A 13,538-nucleotide genomic window follows, 5' to 3' on the forward strand; every position below is an offset into this window, starting at 1 on the left:
CATGCTCCCACACATAACACGGCACTGCAGGGCGCAGGGGGGTCGCCCTGGGCAGCATGAACACCTCAAACAGCAATGGCAAAAGTTATAACAGTGCCCAGGCACTAGTTAAGGGACCCCGCCAGTATAAAGATCATTTTAAGCGGGACTGAAGAGCGCCATGTAGTGGGCGGGGCTTAAAGCTCTGCCCACATAGCTTTGACCAGCGCCATTTCCTCTTCACAGAAGCTGCAGAGACGCTGGCCCTGACCTCCACACTGCTGTACAAGTAACAGGGTGCAAAACGGGTGGGGGGGGGGGGGGCGCACAAGTAATTTGTGCAAAATTATATATATATTAAAAGCGCTAACAGGTCTGGGCCGTCTTCTTACTTGCTCCAGTACCGGCATAGGCGCTGGGTGTGAGCTGGCAGAACTCTCTTTATGTCTCTCTTGCAGGCTTCATTGTGGGTCTGTCTCCTATAGCCCCAGTGTGGTTGTGGGTGTCGGTACATGTGTGTCGATATGTCTGAGGCTGAATGCTCTTCCCAGAAGGAGGCTGGAGTGGGGACAGAAAATACTTTGAGAGTGACCGTGTCGGCACCGCCGACAGATGATTGGGTGAATATGTTGAGGGTTTTAAACGCAAGTGTGACTAAGTTGACTAAGAGATTTGATAAATCTGAGTCTAAGAACCAGACATGGAGGAAATCCATGGAAGATGCTTTGTCACAGGCCCAGACCCCTTCGGGGTCACAGAAACGTGCATTTCCCCATATAGCAGATACAGATACCGAAACGGACTCTGATTCCAGTGTCGACTATAGTGATGCCAGAGTATTCAGTACATGATTGTGGCGATAAAAGACGTATTACATATCACTGAGGACCCTGCTGTTCCTGATACTAGGGTCTGTATGTTTAAAGGAAAGAAACCTGAGGTAACGTTTCCTCCCTCTCATGAACTGAACGCACTTTTTGAAAAGGCTTGGGAAAATCCTGACAAAAAGATACATGTTCCCAAAAGAATTCCAGTGGCATATTCGTTCCCCTCTGGGGACAGGGAAAGGTGGGAGTCAATCCCCACGGTAGACAAAACTTTATCGCGTCTATCCAAAAAGGTGGCGCTTCCGCCCCCTGACAGGGCAGCCCTAAAGGATCCTGCGGATTGTAAGCAGGAAAATAGCCTAAAATCCATTTATGTCACTACAGGGTCGCTACTCAGGCCTGCCGTTGCTTCGGCATGGGTGAGTAGTGCTATTGAAAAGTGGGCAGATAACTTGTCATCTGTGGTAGATACCCTAGACAGGGATAGTGTGCTTTTGACTTTGGGTCACATCAGGGACGCTGCAGCATATTTAAAAGAAGCTGTAAGGGATATGGGCCTTTTGGGATCAAGGGCCAATGCCATGGCAGTCTCGGCAAGGAGAGCATTGTGGATTCATCAATGGAATGCTGATGCTGACTCTAAGAAGGCGATGGAGTCTCTACCGTTTAACGGTAAGGTCTTGTTTGGTGACTGCCTCACTGACCTGGAGTCTACGGCCATCGCGGGTAAGTCTTCATTTTTACCTTATGTTCCTGCACAGCAGAAGAAATCGCCTCACTATCAGATGCAGTCCTTTCGGCCCAATAAATTCAAAAAAGGACGTGGGTCCTCCTTCCTTGCTGCGAGGGGGAGAGGAAGGGGAAAAAGGTCACAGGCTATGGCAAGTTCCCAAGAACAGAAGTCCTCTCCGGCTTCTACCAAATCCACCGCATGACGCTGGGGCTCCTCTGCGGGAGTCCGCACCGGTGGGGGCACGTCTCCAACTCTTCAGTCAGGTCTGGGTGCACTCGGACCTGGATCCTTGGATAGTAGACATAGTAATCCCAAGGGTACAAGTTACAGTTTCAAGACGTGCCCCCTCACCGATTTTTCAATTCGGCCTTGCCAGCTTCTTTTCTAGAAAGGGAAATAGTAAGCGCTGCGATACTAAAGATGTGTCAAAATCAAGTAATTGTCACGGTGCCCCCGTCACAACAGGGGGAAGGTTTTTATTCGAGCCTGTTCGTCGTCCCGAAGCCGGGTGGCTCAGTCAGACCGATTATGAACCTGAAATCCCTCAATTTCTTTCTAAAAAAAATTCAAATTCAAGATGGAATCTCTCCGTGCAGTGATCTCCAGTCTGGAAGAGGGGGATTTTATGGTATCGGTCGACATAAAGGATGCCTACTTGCATGTCCCCATATGTCCTCCACATCAGGCTTACCTGAGATTTGCAGTACAGGATTGTTATTACCAATTTCAGACGTTGCCGTTTGGTCTGTCCACGGCTCCAAGGATTTTCACCAAAGTAATGGCGGAAATGATGGTTCTCCTGCGCAAGCAGGGAATCACAATTATCCCGTACTTGGACGATCTCCTCAAGGCGAGGTCCAAGGAGCAATTGTTGAAGAATGTTGCCCTTTCATGACGATTCTGCAACAACACGGTTGGCTCCTAAATCTGCCAAAATCACAGTTGGATCCAATGACACGGCTGTCGTTCCTGGGTATGATTCTGGACACAGAATTGCAGAGAGTTTTTCTTCCAGTGGAAAAAGCTCTGGAAATAAAGAACATGGTAAAACAGATTCTGAAACTAGCAAAAGTGTCAGTTCTTCAATGCACTCGGTTGCTGGAGAAGATGGTGGCGGCCTACGAGGCCATTCCGTATGGCAGGTTCCATGCCAGGGTGTTTCAGTGGAACCTGTTGGACCAGTGGTCCGGGTCTCACCTGGACATGCACCATAAAATAATTCTATCTCCCAGGACCAGAATCTCCCTTCTGTGGTTGCTGCACAGTTCTCACCTTCTGGAGCGACGCCGGTTCGGGATTAAGGATTGGATCCTGGTGACCACAGATGCAAGCCTCCAAGGCTAGGGAGCAGTCACACAGGGAAGAAACTTTCAGGGAAAGTGGTCGAGCCAGGAAGCTTTTCTACACATAAACATTCTGGAATTAAGAGCCATTTACAATGGCATATTGCAAGCAGAACATCTTCTTCGAGGTCTGCCTATCTTAATTCAGTCAGACGTGACAGCAGTGGCGTACATAAACCACCAAGGCGGAACAAGGAGCAGAGCGGCAATGGCCGAGGCCACGAAGATTCTTCGCTGGGCGGAAAGACATGCCAGCGCTCTGTCAGCAGTCTTCATTCCAGGAGTGGACAACTGGGAAGCAGACTTCCTCAGCAGACACGATCTCCATCCAGGAGAGTGGGGTCTTTATAGAGAGGTCTTTGCAGAAGTGACAAGTCGTTGGGGAGTTCCTCAAGTAGACATGATGGCGTCCCGCCTCATCAAGAAACGTCAGAGATATTGTTCCAGGTCAAGGGACCCTCAAGCGATAGCGGTGGACGCCCTAGTGACACCGTGGGTGTTTCCGTCAGTATATGTGTTCCCTCCACTTCCACTCATTCCAAAGGTGATAAAAATTCTAAGAAGAACAAGGGTTCAGGCGATCCTCATTGTTCCGGATTGGCCAAAAAGGGCCTGGTATCCAGATCTTCAGGAGTTGCTCATAGAAGATCCCTGGCCTCTTCCTCTTCAGGAGGACCTGTTATAACAGGGGCCGTGCGTGTATCAGGACTTACCGCGGCTGCGTTTGACGGCGTGGCGGTTGAACGTCAAATTCTAGCCCGAAAGGGTATTCCCAGTGAAGTCATTCCCAAACTTCTTCAGGCTAGAAAAGAAGTAACTGCAAAGCATAACCACCGTATTTGGAGAAAATATGTGTCTTGGTATGAATTCAAGAAGGCTCCTACGGAAGAATTTCACCTGGGGCGTTTGCTCCATTTCCTACAATCTGGTGTGGATGTGGGCCTAAAGTTAGGCTATATTAAAGTACAGATTTCGGCCTTGTCGATCTTTTTTCAAAAAGAATTGGCTTCTCTTCCAGAAGTTCAGACCTTCGTAAAAGGCGTGCTGCACATCCAACCTCCATTTGTGCATCCTGTGGCACCGTGGGATCTTAATGTGGTATTCCAATTTTTGCAATCGCATTGGTTTGAACCTTTTGCGAAAGGTAGAGTTAAAATTCCTTACTTGGAAAGTGGTCATGTTGTTGGCCTTGGCGTCAGCAAGGCGAGTGTCTGAATTGGCGGCTTTGTCTCACAAAAGCCCTTATATGATTTTCCATGCGGATAGAGCAGAGTTGAGAACTCGTCAACAATTTCTGCCAAAAGTGGTTTCATCTTTTCACGTAAACCAGCCTATTGTGGTGCCAGTGGCTACTGAGGCCTTGGCGGAGTCAAAGTCTCTCGATGTGGTCAGAGCTTTGAAAATCTATGTCGCCAGAACGGCGCAGATTAGGAAAACAGAGGCTCTGTTTGTCCTCTGGGCTCCCAACAAGATTGGGGCTCCTGCTTCTAGGCAGACTATTGCGCGCTGGATCTGTAATACGATTCAGCAGGCTCATTCTACGGTAGGATTGCCGTTACCGAAATTGGTGAAAGCCAATTCTAGCAGAAAGGTGGGCTCATCCTGGGCGGCTGCCCGGAGAGTCTCGGCGTTACAACTTTGCCGAGCTGCTACTTGTTCGGGATCAAACACCTTTGCGAAGTTTTACAAGTTTTATACCCTGGCGGAGGAGGACCTCTTGTTTGGTCAATCGGTGCTGCAGAGTCATCCGCACTCTCCCGCCCGTTCTTGAGCTTTGGTATAAACCCCATGGTTCTTGAAGCATCCCCAGCATCCTCTAGGACGTATGAGAAAATAGGATTTTAATACCTACCGGTAAATCCTTTTCTCTTAGTCCGTAGAGGATGCTGGGCGCCCGTCCCAGTGCGGGCTGTATCTGCAGTTTGGTTATAGTTACGCTCATGTTGCGTTGAGTTCAGTCAAATCCGTGACTGCTGTTGGTCATGCCATTGCATGTTGTTATTAAATGCCATCTTGTACGGTGTGTTGGTGGTGTGCGCTGATATGTATCTCACCTTAGTTTAAAATAATTAAATAAATCCATTTCCTCCAAATGTCAGTCTCCCTGGGCACAGTTCCTATAACTGGAGTCTGGAGGAGGGGCATAGAGGGAGGAGCCAGTTCACACCCATTCAAAGTCTTATAGTGTGCCCATGTCTCCTGCGGATCCCGTCTATACCCCATGGTTCTTGAAGCATCCCCAGCATCCTCTACGGACTAAGAGAAAAGGATTTACCGGTAGGTATTAAAATCCTATTTTCACCGCTGGGTGAAATGGGCGGTGTGTTGCCCCCCCTCGCTCAGCACACATCGCGCTGTGTGCTGAGCAGGGGGAGAGATGTGTACTGAGCGGTTTGTGCTAGATTGCTCAGCACACATTTCCCCGTGTGTACAGGGCTAAACACACATACATTAGCGTTCATTTTGTCAGAAACAATTTTAACCTACTAGATATTTTTGGGCAGTGCACTCAGAGGGATCCCGGGAAAGCATGTAAAGAGCATACAAAGTCTACAAAAGTAGTAACAGGACCAAAATCCACAGCATTGTACAGCTGCAGTGCTAACCACTGTGTCACTCATCTTTCTCTGCACCTTTTTGTGTTCTGATCAGCAGTCTGTACATTGCCAAGTTTCACCTCTGTTCTAACTGTTTTTGTCAAGCTGTAATCCACATGAGTATGTTGTGCTGTTTAATTTTTAATGTTGACCACTTCACATACTGGTTTGGTCATTAGTTCCTGTGATGCACAGAGTACAACTGTAACAAGAGTGCGATGACGGTCAGTAATAGTTAAGTCCACCTGATACACCTCTAATTCTTCTTTTTATGTAGCATCAGTTTAAAACTACAATGGGCCTGATTTATACAGTAGTTGGTTGCTAATGATGCAATTTATTATTCAGAGGATGTGAGAAAATATGGTTATGTAGCAGCTGCCAGGATCTGTAATGCGACACCTACTGGAGATTTCATAGCTACCTGCAACTGCATACACATTCACAGCACCTATACAGATCATCACAAACATTCAACTCCCTACTGAGTCTATGGTTAGTCAGAATGGCCGCCGCAACCGAGATGCTGTTTTCTGCATATGTGATTGCTGATGTAGGCTGATACACACCGCAAAAACAGGTCCCGACACTCACGTGCTACCTCCCACAAAACAACCGCTCCCTGTCAATCACTTGCGAATGAATCCTAACTGCGTCCGTAATTGCAATTCAATTACTGTGCATTGCAGCGGCGACGCATGCACAGACCACCAATAACACTATTCAACTGTCATTTTGAATCTGACATGATATATATAAATTTCAAAGTAATTTTGTGAGTAGAATTCCAATATACCATCACAAATGTTGTATCATGTAAGGTTTTGAAAACTGTAAATTTGAAAATGTAAGTAGTTACAGCATGTGCTTGGCAAAACTCCCTTTCTGTCTGCACTATGGGGTACACTTCCTGCCCAGATCCCTCATCCTCTTTGTCATTAGAATCCATTTCCTCTTCTTCCTCATTCTCCTCCTTGTGTTGGTCCTGAGGCAGAACCCTCCTCATAGCTCTGGTTGCCATGTTGCTTGCTGGCTCTTATCCCACTATAGGGTATATTCAATTGGTATCGAAACTGCAGTCTTGTCGAAAAGTGTTTGTGATGAGAATAAGATGCATTTTCGGTGGGAAAAATGCACAAGAAGACGCTTGGTGTTAACGCACTAATGACTAGGTGTGTCTGGGAGGGCTGTTTTAAACGAGACTGCAGCAATGATAAGCGAGGACTCATCTATACATTATTATTTTTATACATATTATCAGTTTAAGCAAATGACTGTTTATTTGATTGATAATGGCAGGATTTACTGTGTTTGATTTGTTTATGTTCTGCTACTTTTTGACAGTTCATTGGTGTTTGTCAAATAAGTTTCTTTAGAATTGCACTTTTGTTTGATATAGATTTTTTTTCCTGTCACAACTGACTTTGTGGAAAAGTAGTGTAACCTACTCCTAATGCTTTCTTATTTTGCAGTAATTTAAATAAAGAAAAGTCTTCTCTACTTCGGGTCAAGAACCAAATGGCAGCAGATTTGGAAAAGCTTCTAAATCATCAAGAGGTACAGTTGCAATTTTATGCACTTTAAAATAAAATGTGTTCCTGTCGTTCACAGTTGAAATGAAAGATAACTTTATGCCTAAAAATACTTTTTTGAGTTGATGCAGGTGTTTGTTTCTTGTGGATTGCATAGTCAGACATATTCCCAGTGTAAAGGACCATATAGACGGGCCGATGTGGGAGAGATGTGTGCTGAGCGAACCGCTCAGCACACATCTTTCCCCCCACTCAGCCACAGGCCACAGCGCGATGTGTGCTGAGCGTGCGGGGGGAGACGGGGGGGGCGTTCATTTCACCCAGCGGGTGAAGTGAGCGACCCGCTAGATTGGCCTGCATACAGGCCAATCTAGCACCAGCGATAGCGATGCGCGGGGCTGCGCATCGCTGTCGCTGTAGGGGATACACACGGAGCGATAATGCTTAAATTCTAAGCAATCTAGTCAGATTGCTTAGAATATCGCTCCGTGAGTACCCCCCTTAACAAATCCTACCTTAATATGTCATTTGTGCAATATCACAATTGGCATTGAAGGCACTATGCACCATCACAGCCCCCTTTTTTGTTCATCTACTAACATTTTAACTGCTGGATCTGACCATATCAAGTTCCACTTGCACCATTCCCAAGCTGCCATTGTTTGTGTCTTCTGCCAGCCCTCATGCTCATTCCCTACTCCTGTTTTTTGTGACAGCTGTGGAGGGTTCAGGAAAGCTGTAGAAAAGCCTGTTGCGTGTGGCAACCTCTGTTTGGGGAAGGGGGAGGAGCAGGTTAGAAGAAATAAAATTCAGTAGATGATAGTGCGGCTGGTAAGGCTTTTCTCACCCCTGTGCCGAGTGTTTTTTTGTCACCTTTTCAGGTGGTCACATAGCAGGAACAGCAGCAGTATCGGTTATTGTCTATGCAGTACTGTTACAGGGAAACAAAAATTATTAGTATACAGATGGCGTCCTCATACATCTACCCTCAATACGCCATGCAGCGCGAGATGCCTGACATAAGTGAGCTGCCAGATCCCGTGCAAGTCTGGTAACATGGGACTCATTTTTTTTGCCAATTATTCTATTAGGACGCACGAGGAGACTGACGATTAATTTGATGTATGACACGTGTATATTGTGTGTGACTGAGTATACTGAACAGTACAGATGTATTAAGCCTGGAAAAGTGGTAAAGCAGTGATAAGTGCAAGGTGATAACGCGCCAGTCAATCCGCTCCAATATGTAAATTGACAGGAGCTGATTGGCTTGTGCGTTATCGCCTTCCCCTTATCACTGCTTTATCACTTCTCCAGGTTTAATACATCTGCCCCAGAATATGTATTTTTTTTTAAACTGCCACTGTTTACATTGTTGCACTTTGAGTACAGATTCAGAGACTCCGTTGCACACAGATATATATACGTAAGTGTTATATATCAAAATAATCAGGAAAGTCTCCTCGTGCGTCCTAGTCACACCACGTTGTGTCTGAGCTGCATTTTCTGCAAAGTTCTCATGCAACCTGGCGTACCAAGATGGGCTGTTTGGCGGGACTGCAGCAAAGAAGTATGAGGACATATCTTTACTTAGGGATCTACTGTATTTATTAACGACAGTGAAAGTAATTTAAAATATACCTGTTTTCGTGGCATATTTCAAATCTATTATTGCACTCTTTAACTGAAATGCAATCCCAAGACAGACCTTGCGCTAATGGTCTGTCATGGGGAAGATACTGGAGATGTTTTTGTCATTACCAAAGTGAAAAATGTCTCCAGATCCAGGACCCTGACACCGTGAGACACAGGGCGTGCCCTGAACAAATAAACTGCCTAGCCCAGAGTGGGGGGCGCAATTGACAGAGTCAATGTGATTCTCTTTACTATAATATGTACTGTGCGTGCATCTGTGTCAGTGAAGGGAAGGAGGCATTCCGACCAGAGATAGATCCTCCCTTCCGGTTCTTCCTCATCTGCTGTTAATTGCTGCCCCAGGAAAAATACAGACCTGTGTGGCAACTGATATTTGAGGTCACGCTCAGAGTCTTGTGACCATAACCAAATGGCAGTGCAAAAAGTAGAGGAGTCTGAAAGGGGCCTGCTGTAGTGACGCCTATCCGCCTCAGAGAAGCAGGGAGGAGACAGTCCAGGTCAATAACTACTAAGGTGGGAGGAGCACAAATGTGGAGGAGGATGGGGAGCATCAGCATAGTGTAGATATGTGCTAGGCTATGCTGGGATGTGTAGTTCTACAGCTGCTGCAATTCCACCGATTGCCTAATCCTGGTGTAGCATGTGGTGGGGGAGAGGAGCACAATGTCTTATGAGGGGGTGGGGGGTGGCACAATTAGCATACTCCCCCCATCAGTCCACAGTGTTGGATTACTTTCAGACCTCAAGGTCATGCCCCCTTTGGGGGATCCACCACCTAAAATATTGTCTAGGGTCCCAAATTGGTCGGTTCCCTGCTAGGACAGCTGAAACACGTCTGACCCACTGCTCTCTGCATCCCCGATTTTTATGTACTTCAAAACAGTCCCATCTAGGAATCACTGCCAGTACCTGTGTGAAAGGATCTACACTGCAGCAAGCAGTGGTGCACCCGCTGCGGCTGCTGTGCAGTTAGGGAAACCTATCTGACCCCTTATTTCAAGCCACCATCTAAGGAGGGAGCTTATATGGACACCATCGTGACCACTGATACTTTACTGCACCAAGCATCAACAGGATGCCATACAGGGCTTGTGGAACTTTGCCCCCTATGCAGCGCCAGTGTAACCTACGGTATGTAGTGTATGTATGTAAGCCTATATAGTGTAAGCCTGTGCCCAGGTTTGCACGATTTAGATCAAACTATTTAAATCAAATGATTAAATCATGATTTAATTCAAAATGTTATAAAACTACAACTTTTGCTTAGAAATAGATAGACATGTAGGATACTGCCAAGTGATGTACGCTGGAATACTATGGCAGACTGTTTGGAGCCCTTTCCGAAAAACATGCCCATTCTTGTTAGAGTATGTGATGAAAACATAGATGATATCCCACAAGACATTATTAACAAAGTTAATAACTTTGGTATTAAGCGGAGTGCTGAAGATTATTTGGCTCAACTGAAACCTGTAGCTGTAGCCCTGGATCGTGCACAAAGACAAAACTGCACAATCAGGTCGTACAAGTGTGGAAGAAGCTGTTAGATGATCTTGAAGAGATTGGACACCACAGCAATGTAGTAAAGATGGCTAAGGCAAGAGCTAAAATTGCACTCACAGATGCTCGCTTGCTGGCTAATCTACTTGATCCTAGGTACAGGGGAAAAAAGCTTAGTCCTGCTGAAATTGAGACTGCTATAGAGTTTGCTCATGTCAATAATTGTCAAATTATGCGGGTGATCATCAGCTTTTGTGCATCCATGAAACCATTTGCACCATACATGTTTGAAATAGACACTTTACGCCAAGTATCTCCTCTAGCCTGGTGGATGTCCTACGCAGCCCAACTTCAGTTAGACACTTCGGTAGTAAATCTTCTGAAGCAGATGTTCACCACAGTTTCATCAAGTGCAGGAATTGAAAGGATTTTTTCAACGTACGGTTTTGTACAATCCAAAACACGCAACAGATTGGGAAATGAAAAAGCAGCTAAACTGGTTGCATGCTACAGAGCCTTTTCTGTTGAGGACAAACGTGAGGACGTGGACAAAGACATGTACATGTTTGACTCAGACTCAAACAACTGATTGAGTGAAATTCAGAGCCTAATTGTACTTCTTGATGCAACTATTTAGTGTGTATTTATTCTATTGCTGTGTTCATTTTGTTACTGTTCTCACTTAAAAAATTGTTCATGTATTACTAAAACTAGGTGTAAACATCTAAAATTAAACAGTTTACTAAAAAAATGTTAATTTCTCATACGTCCTAGAGGATGCTGGGGACGACATCAAGACCATGGGGTATAGACGGGATCCGCAGGAGACATGGGCACTCCAAAGACTTTTCATCGGGTGTGAACTGGCTCTTCCCTCTATGCCCCTCCTCCAGACCCCAGTTGTAGAAATGTGCCCAGGTCGACTGGATGCACTCTGAGGAGCTCTACTGAGTTTCTCTAAAAAGACTTATGTTAGGTTTTTTTAATATTTCAGGGAGATCTGCTGGCATCAGACTCCCTGCTTCGTGGAACTGAGGGGACAGAAGCAGAACCAACTTCCTCAGAGTTTCATGGCTCTGCTTCTGGCTGACAGGACACCATTAGCTCCTGAAGGGAACTGAACACTAGCCGTGTCTAGATGCTCACTCCCACAGCACGCCGTCACCCCCTCACAGAGCCAGAAGTCAGAAGACAGGTGAGTATAAGAAGAATGATCTTCTATCAAGTAAGTGACGGCTGAGGTGTGGCGCGGCTGGCCGGAGCGCAGCGCGCTATTGCTGCCCACACACACAGGCACTACAGTGTGCAGGGCGTGGGGGGGCGCCCTGGGCAGCAAGAAAAATACCTCAAATTGGCTAAAAGGGGGCATAAGTTGCCGCTGGTACAGCCCTACCCCCGCCAGTATAAATATTACAGTGTTTGTATGAGTGTAAGGACGCGCCATTGCGGGGGCGGAGCTTCTACCTCAGGCAGCCAGCACACTACTCAGCGCCATTTTCTCTCACTCTCCTCAGGCTGCAGAGAACACGCTGGTCCTCTCCTCCACTTCTGACAAGTACAGGGTGCTATTAAGGGGGGCACAAAGCGATTGTGGTGCATTTGATAGTGTATATTACTATTTGAAAAGCGCTGTTAGGCTGTGGACATACTGTGTTCACAGGAAATACTGGCACTGGGATTGTGAACTGGCTACTTCTATCCTGTGTCCCTCTGACAGATTTTACTGTGGGTCTGTCCCCAAAATAAGTCCCAGTGTGTCTGTTGGTGTGCTGTACACATGTGAGGCATGTCTGAGGCAGGGAGTTCCTCCCCGGAGGAAGCCATTTTAGGGACACAGAGTTGTAATGTGGTGGCGCTACCGGCACACCAAGAGCCTTCATGGGTGAAAGAGTTACGTGATAGTGTGAATCATATCAGTAAGAGATTGGATAAGTCTGAGTCTCATGCTGGAGAAAATCAGTAGAAGATGTGATTTTTCATAGTTCTGCCTTTTCATCCACAGGAGACAACTCTGGGTCACATAAGAGACCATTTGTACAAATAGTACAAACTGATACCGACACGGACTCTTGATTCCTGTGTCGACAGTAGTGATCTGATTAACCGTAGATTAGATAAGTCTGAATCTAAGGCTGCATGCTGGAGAAAATCTGTGGAAGATGTGATTTTTCAGGATGCTGTTATTCCTTATGCAGGCGGCCCCTCTTGGTCACTTAAGAGACCATTTGCAAATGTTGTTAACACGGATACCGACACGGATTCTGACTCTTGTGTCGACGATAGTGAATCCAGAGAGATAGATCATAAATTGGCAAAAAATATACAATATATGATTGTGGCTATAAGGGACGTGTTGGAGGTTACAGAAACCACTCCTGTACCTCAGGAGAAGGCGTATTTATGTAAGGAAAAAAAAGTCCAAAGTCACGTTCCCCCTTCACACGAACTAAATGCTCTGTTAGAAGGGATGTGGGTGAATCCTGATAAAAGATTTCGTATTCCCAAAAGGATTCACATAGCTTACCCTTTCCCGGCTGAGGACAGGAAAAAGTGGGAGTCACCCCCTTTGTTAGACGGTGCGCTTTCCAGATTGACAAAGAAGGTAATTCTCCCTGCTTCTGGCACGGGTTCTCTTAAAGAGCCGGCCGACCGCAAAATGGAAACGACATTTAAATCCATTTATGTTACCAATGGTACACTGATTAGGCCCACTATTGCCTGCGCATGGGTGAGTCGCGCTATTGAAAAATGGTCAGAAAGCGTGTCATCAGAAATTGACACGATTGATAAAGATGAGATACTCCTTAAGTTAGGGAATATCGAGGATGCTGCCGCCTACATGCTGGAAGCAGTGAAAGATATTGGACTCTTGAGTTCACAGGCCGCTACCATGGCAGTATCGGCTAATCAGAAATTGACACGATTGATAAAGATGAGATACTCCTTAAGTTAGGGAATATCGAGGATGCTGCCGCCTACATGCTGGAAGCAATGAAAGATATTGGACTCTTGAGTTCACAGGCCGCTACCATGGCAGTATCGGCTAGGCGGGTATTGTGGATTCGCCAGTGGAACGCGAATGCAGATTCCAAAAGAAACTTGGAGGCTCTCCCATATAAAGGTGAGGCCTTATTTGGCGATGGCCTGGATGCGTTAGTCTCGGCGGCTACCGCAGGTAAGTCGACATTTTTGCCCCCTGCACCGGCAAAAAAGACCTATCACCCACAAATGCAGTCCTTTCGGCCCAATAAATACAAAAAGACAAGAGGTTCCCCCTTTTTTGCAGGTAGGGGAAGGGGAAAGAAGCCCACAGCGGCTCCAGGTTCCCAAGAGCAGTCTACCCCTACTTCTGCCAAATCCCCAGCATGACG

General features: G+C 46.3%; 1 protein-coding gene across 3 annotated transcripts in view; it reads left to right on the plus strand.

The window, feature by feature from the left end:
• The window catches only part of PIBF1 (progesterone immunomodulatory binding factor 1), a 504,884-nt gene that overhangs the window by 405,354 nt on the left and 85,992 nt on the right, over positions 1-13,538 (plus strand). For all 3 annotated transcript variants that reach the window (XM_063952932.1, XM_063952931.1, XM_063952930.1), the window contains one exon: positions 6,952-7,036. In XM_063952932.1, the coding sequence (XP_063809002.1) occupies positions 6,952-7,036 (85 nt within the window). The remainder of the gene's footprint in view (positions 1-6,951; positions 7,037-13,538) is intronic.

Source organism: Pseudophryne corroboree, chromosome 2, assembly GCF_028390025.1.
Source record: "Pseudophryne corroboree isolate aPseCor3 chromosome 2, aPseCor3.hap2, whole genome shotgun sequence".
NCBI classification, from domain to species: domain Eukaryota; kingdom Metazoa; phylum Chordata; class Amphibia; order Anura; family Myobatrachidae; genus Pseudophryne; species Pseudophryne corroboree.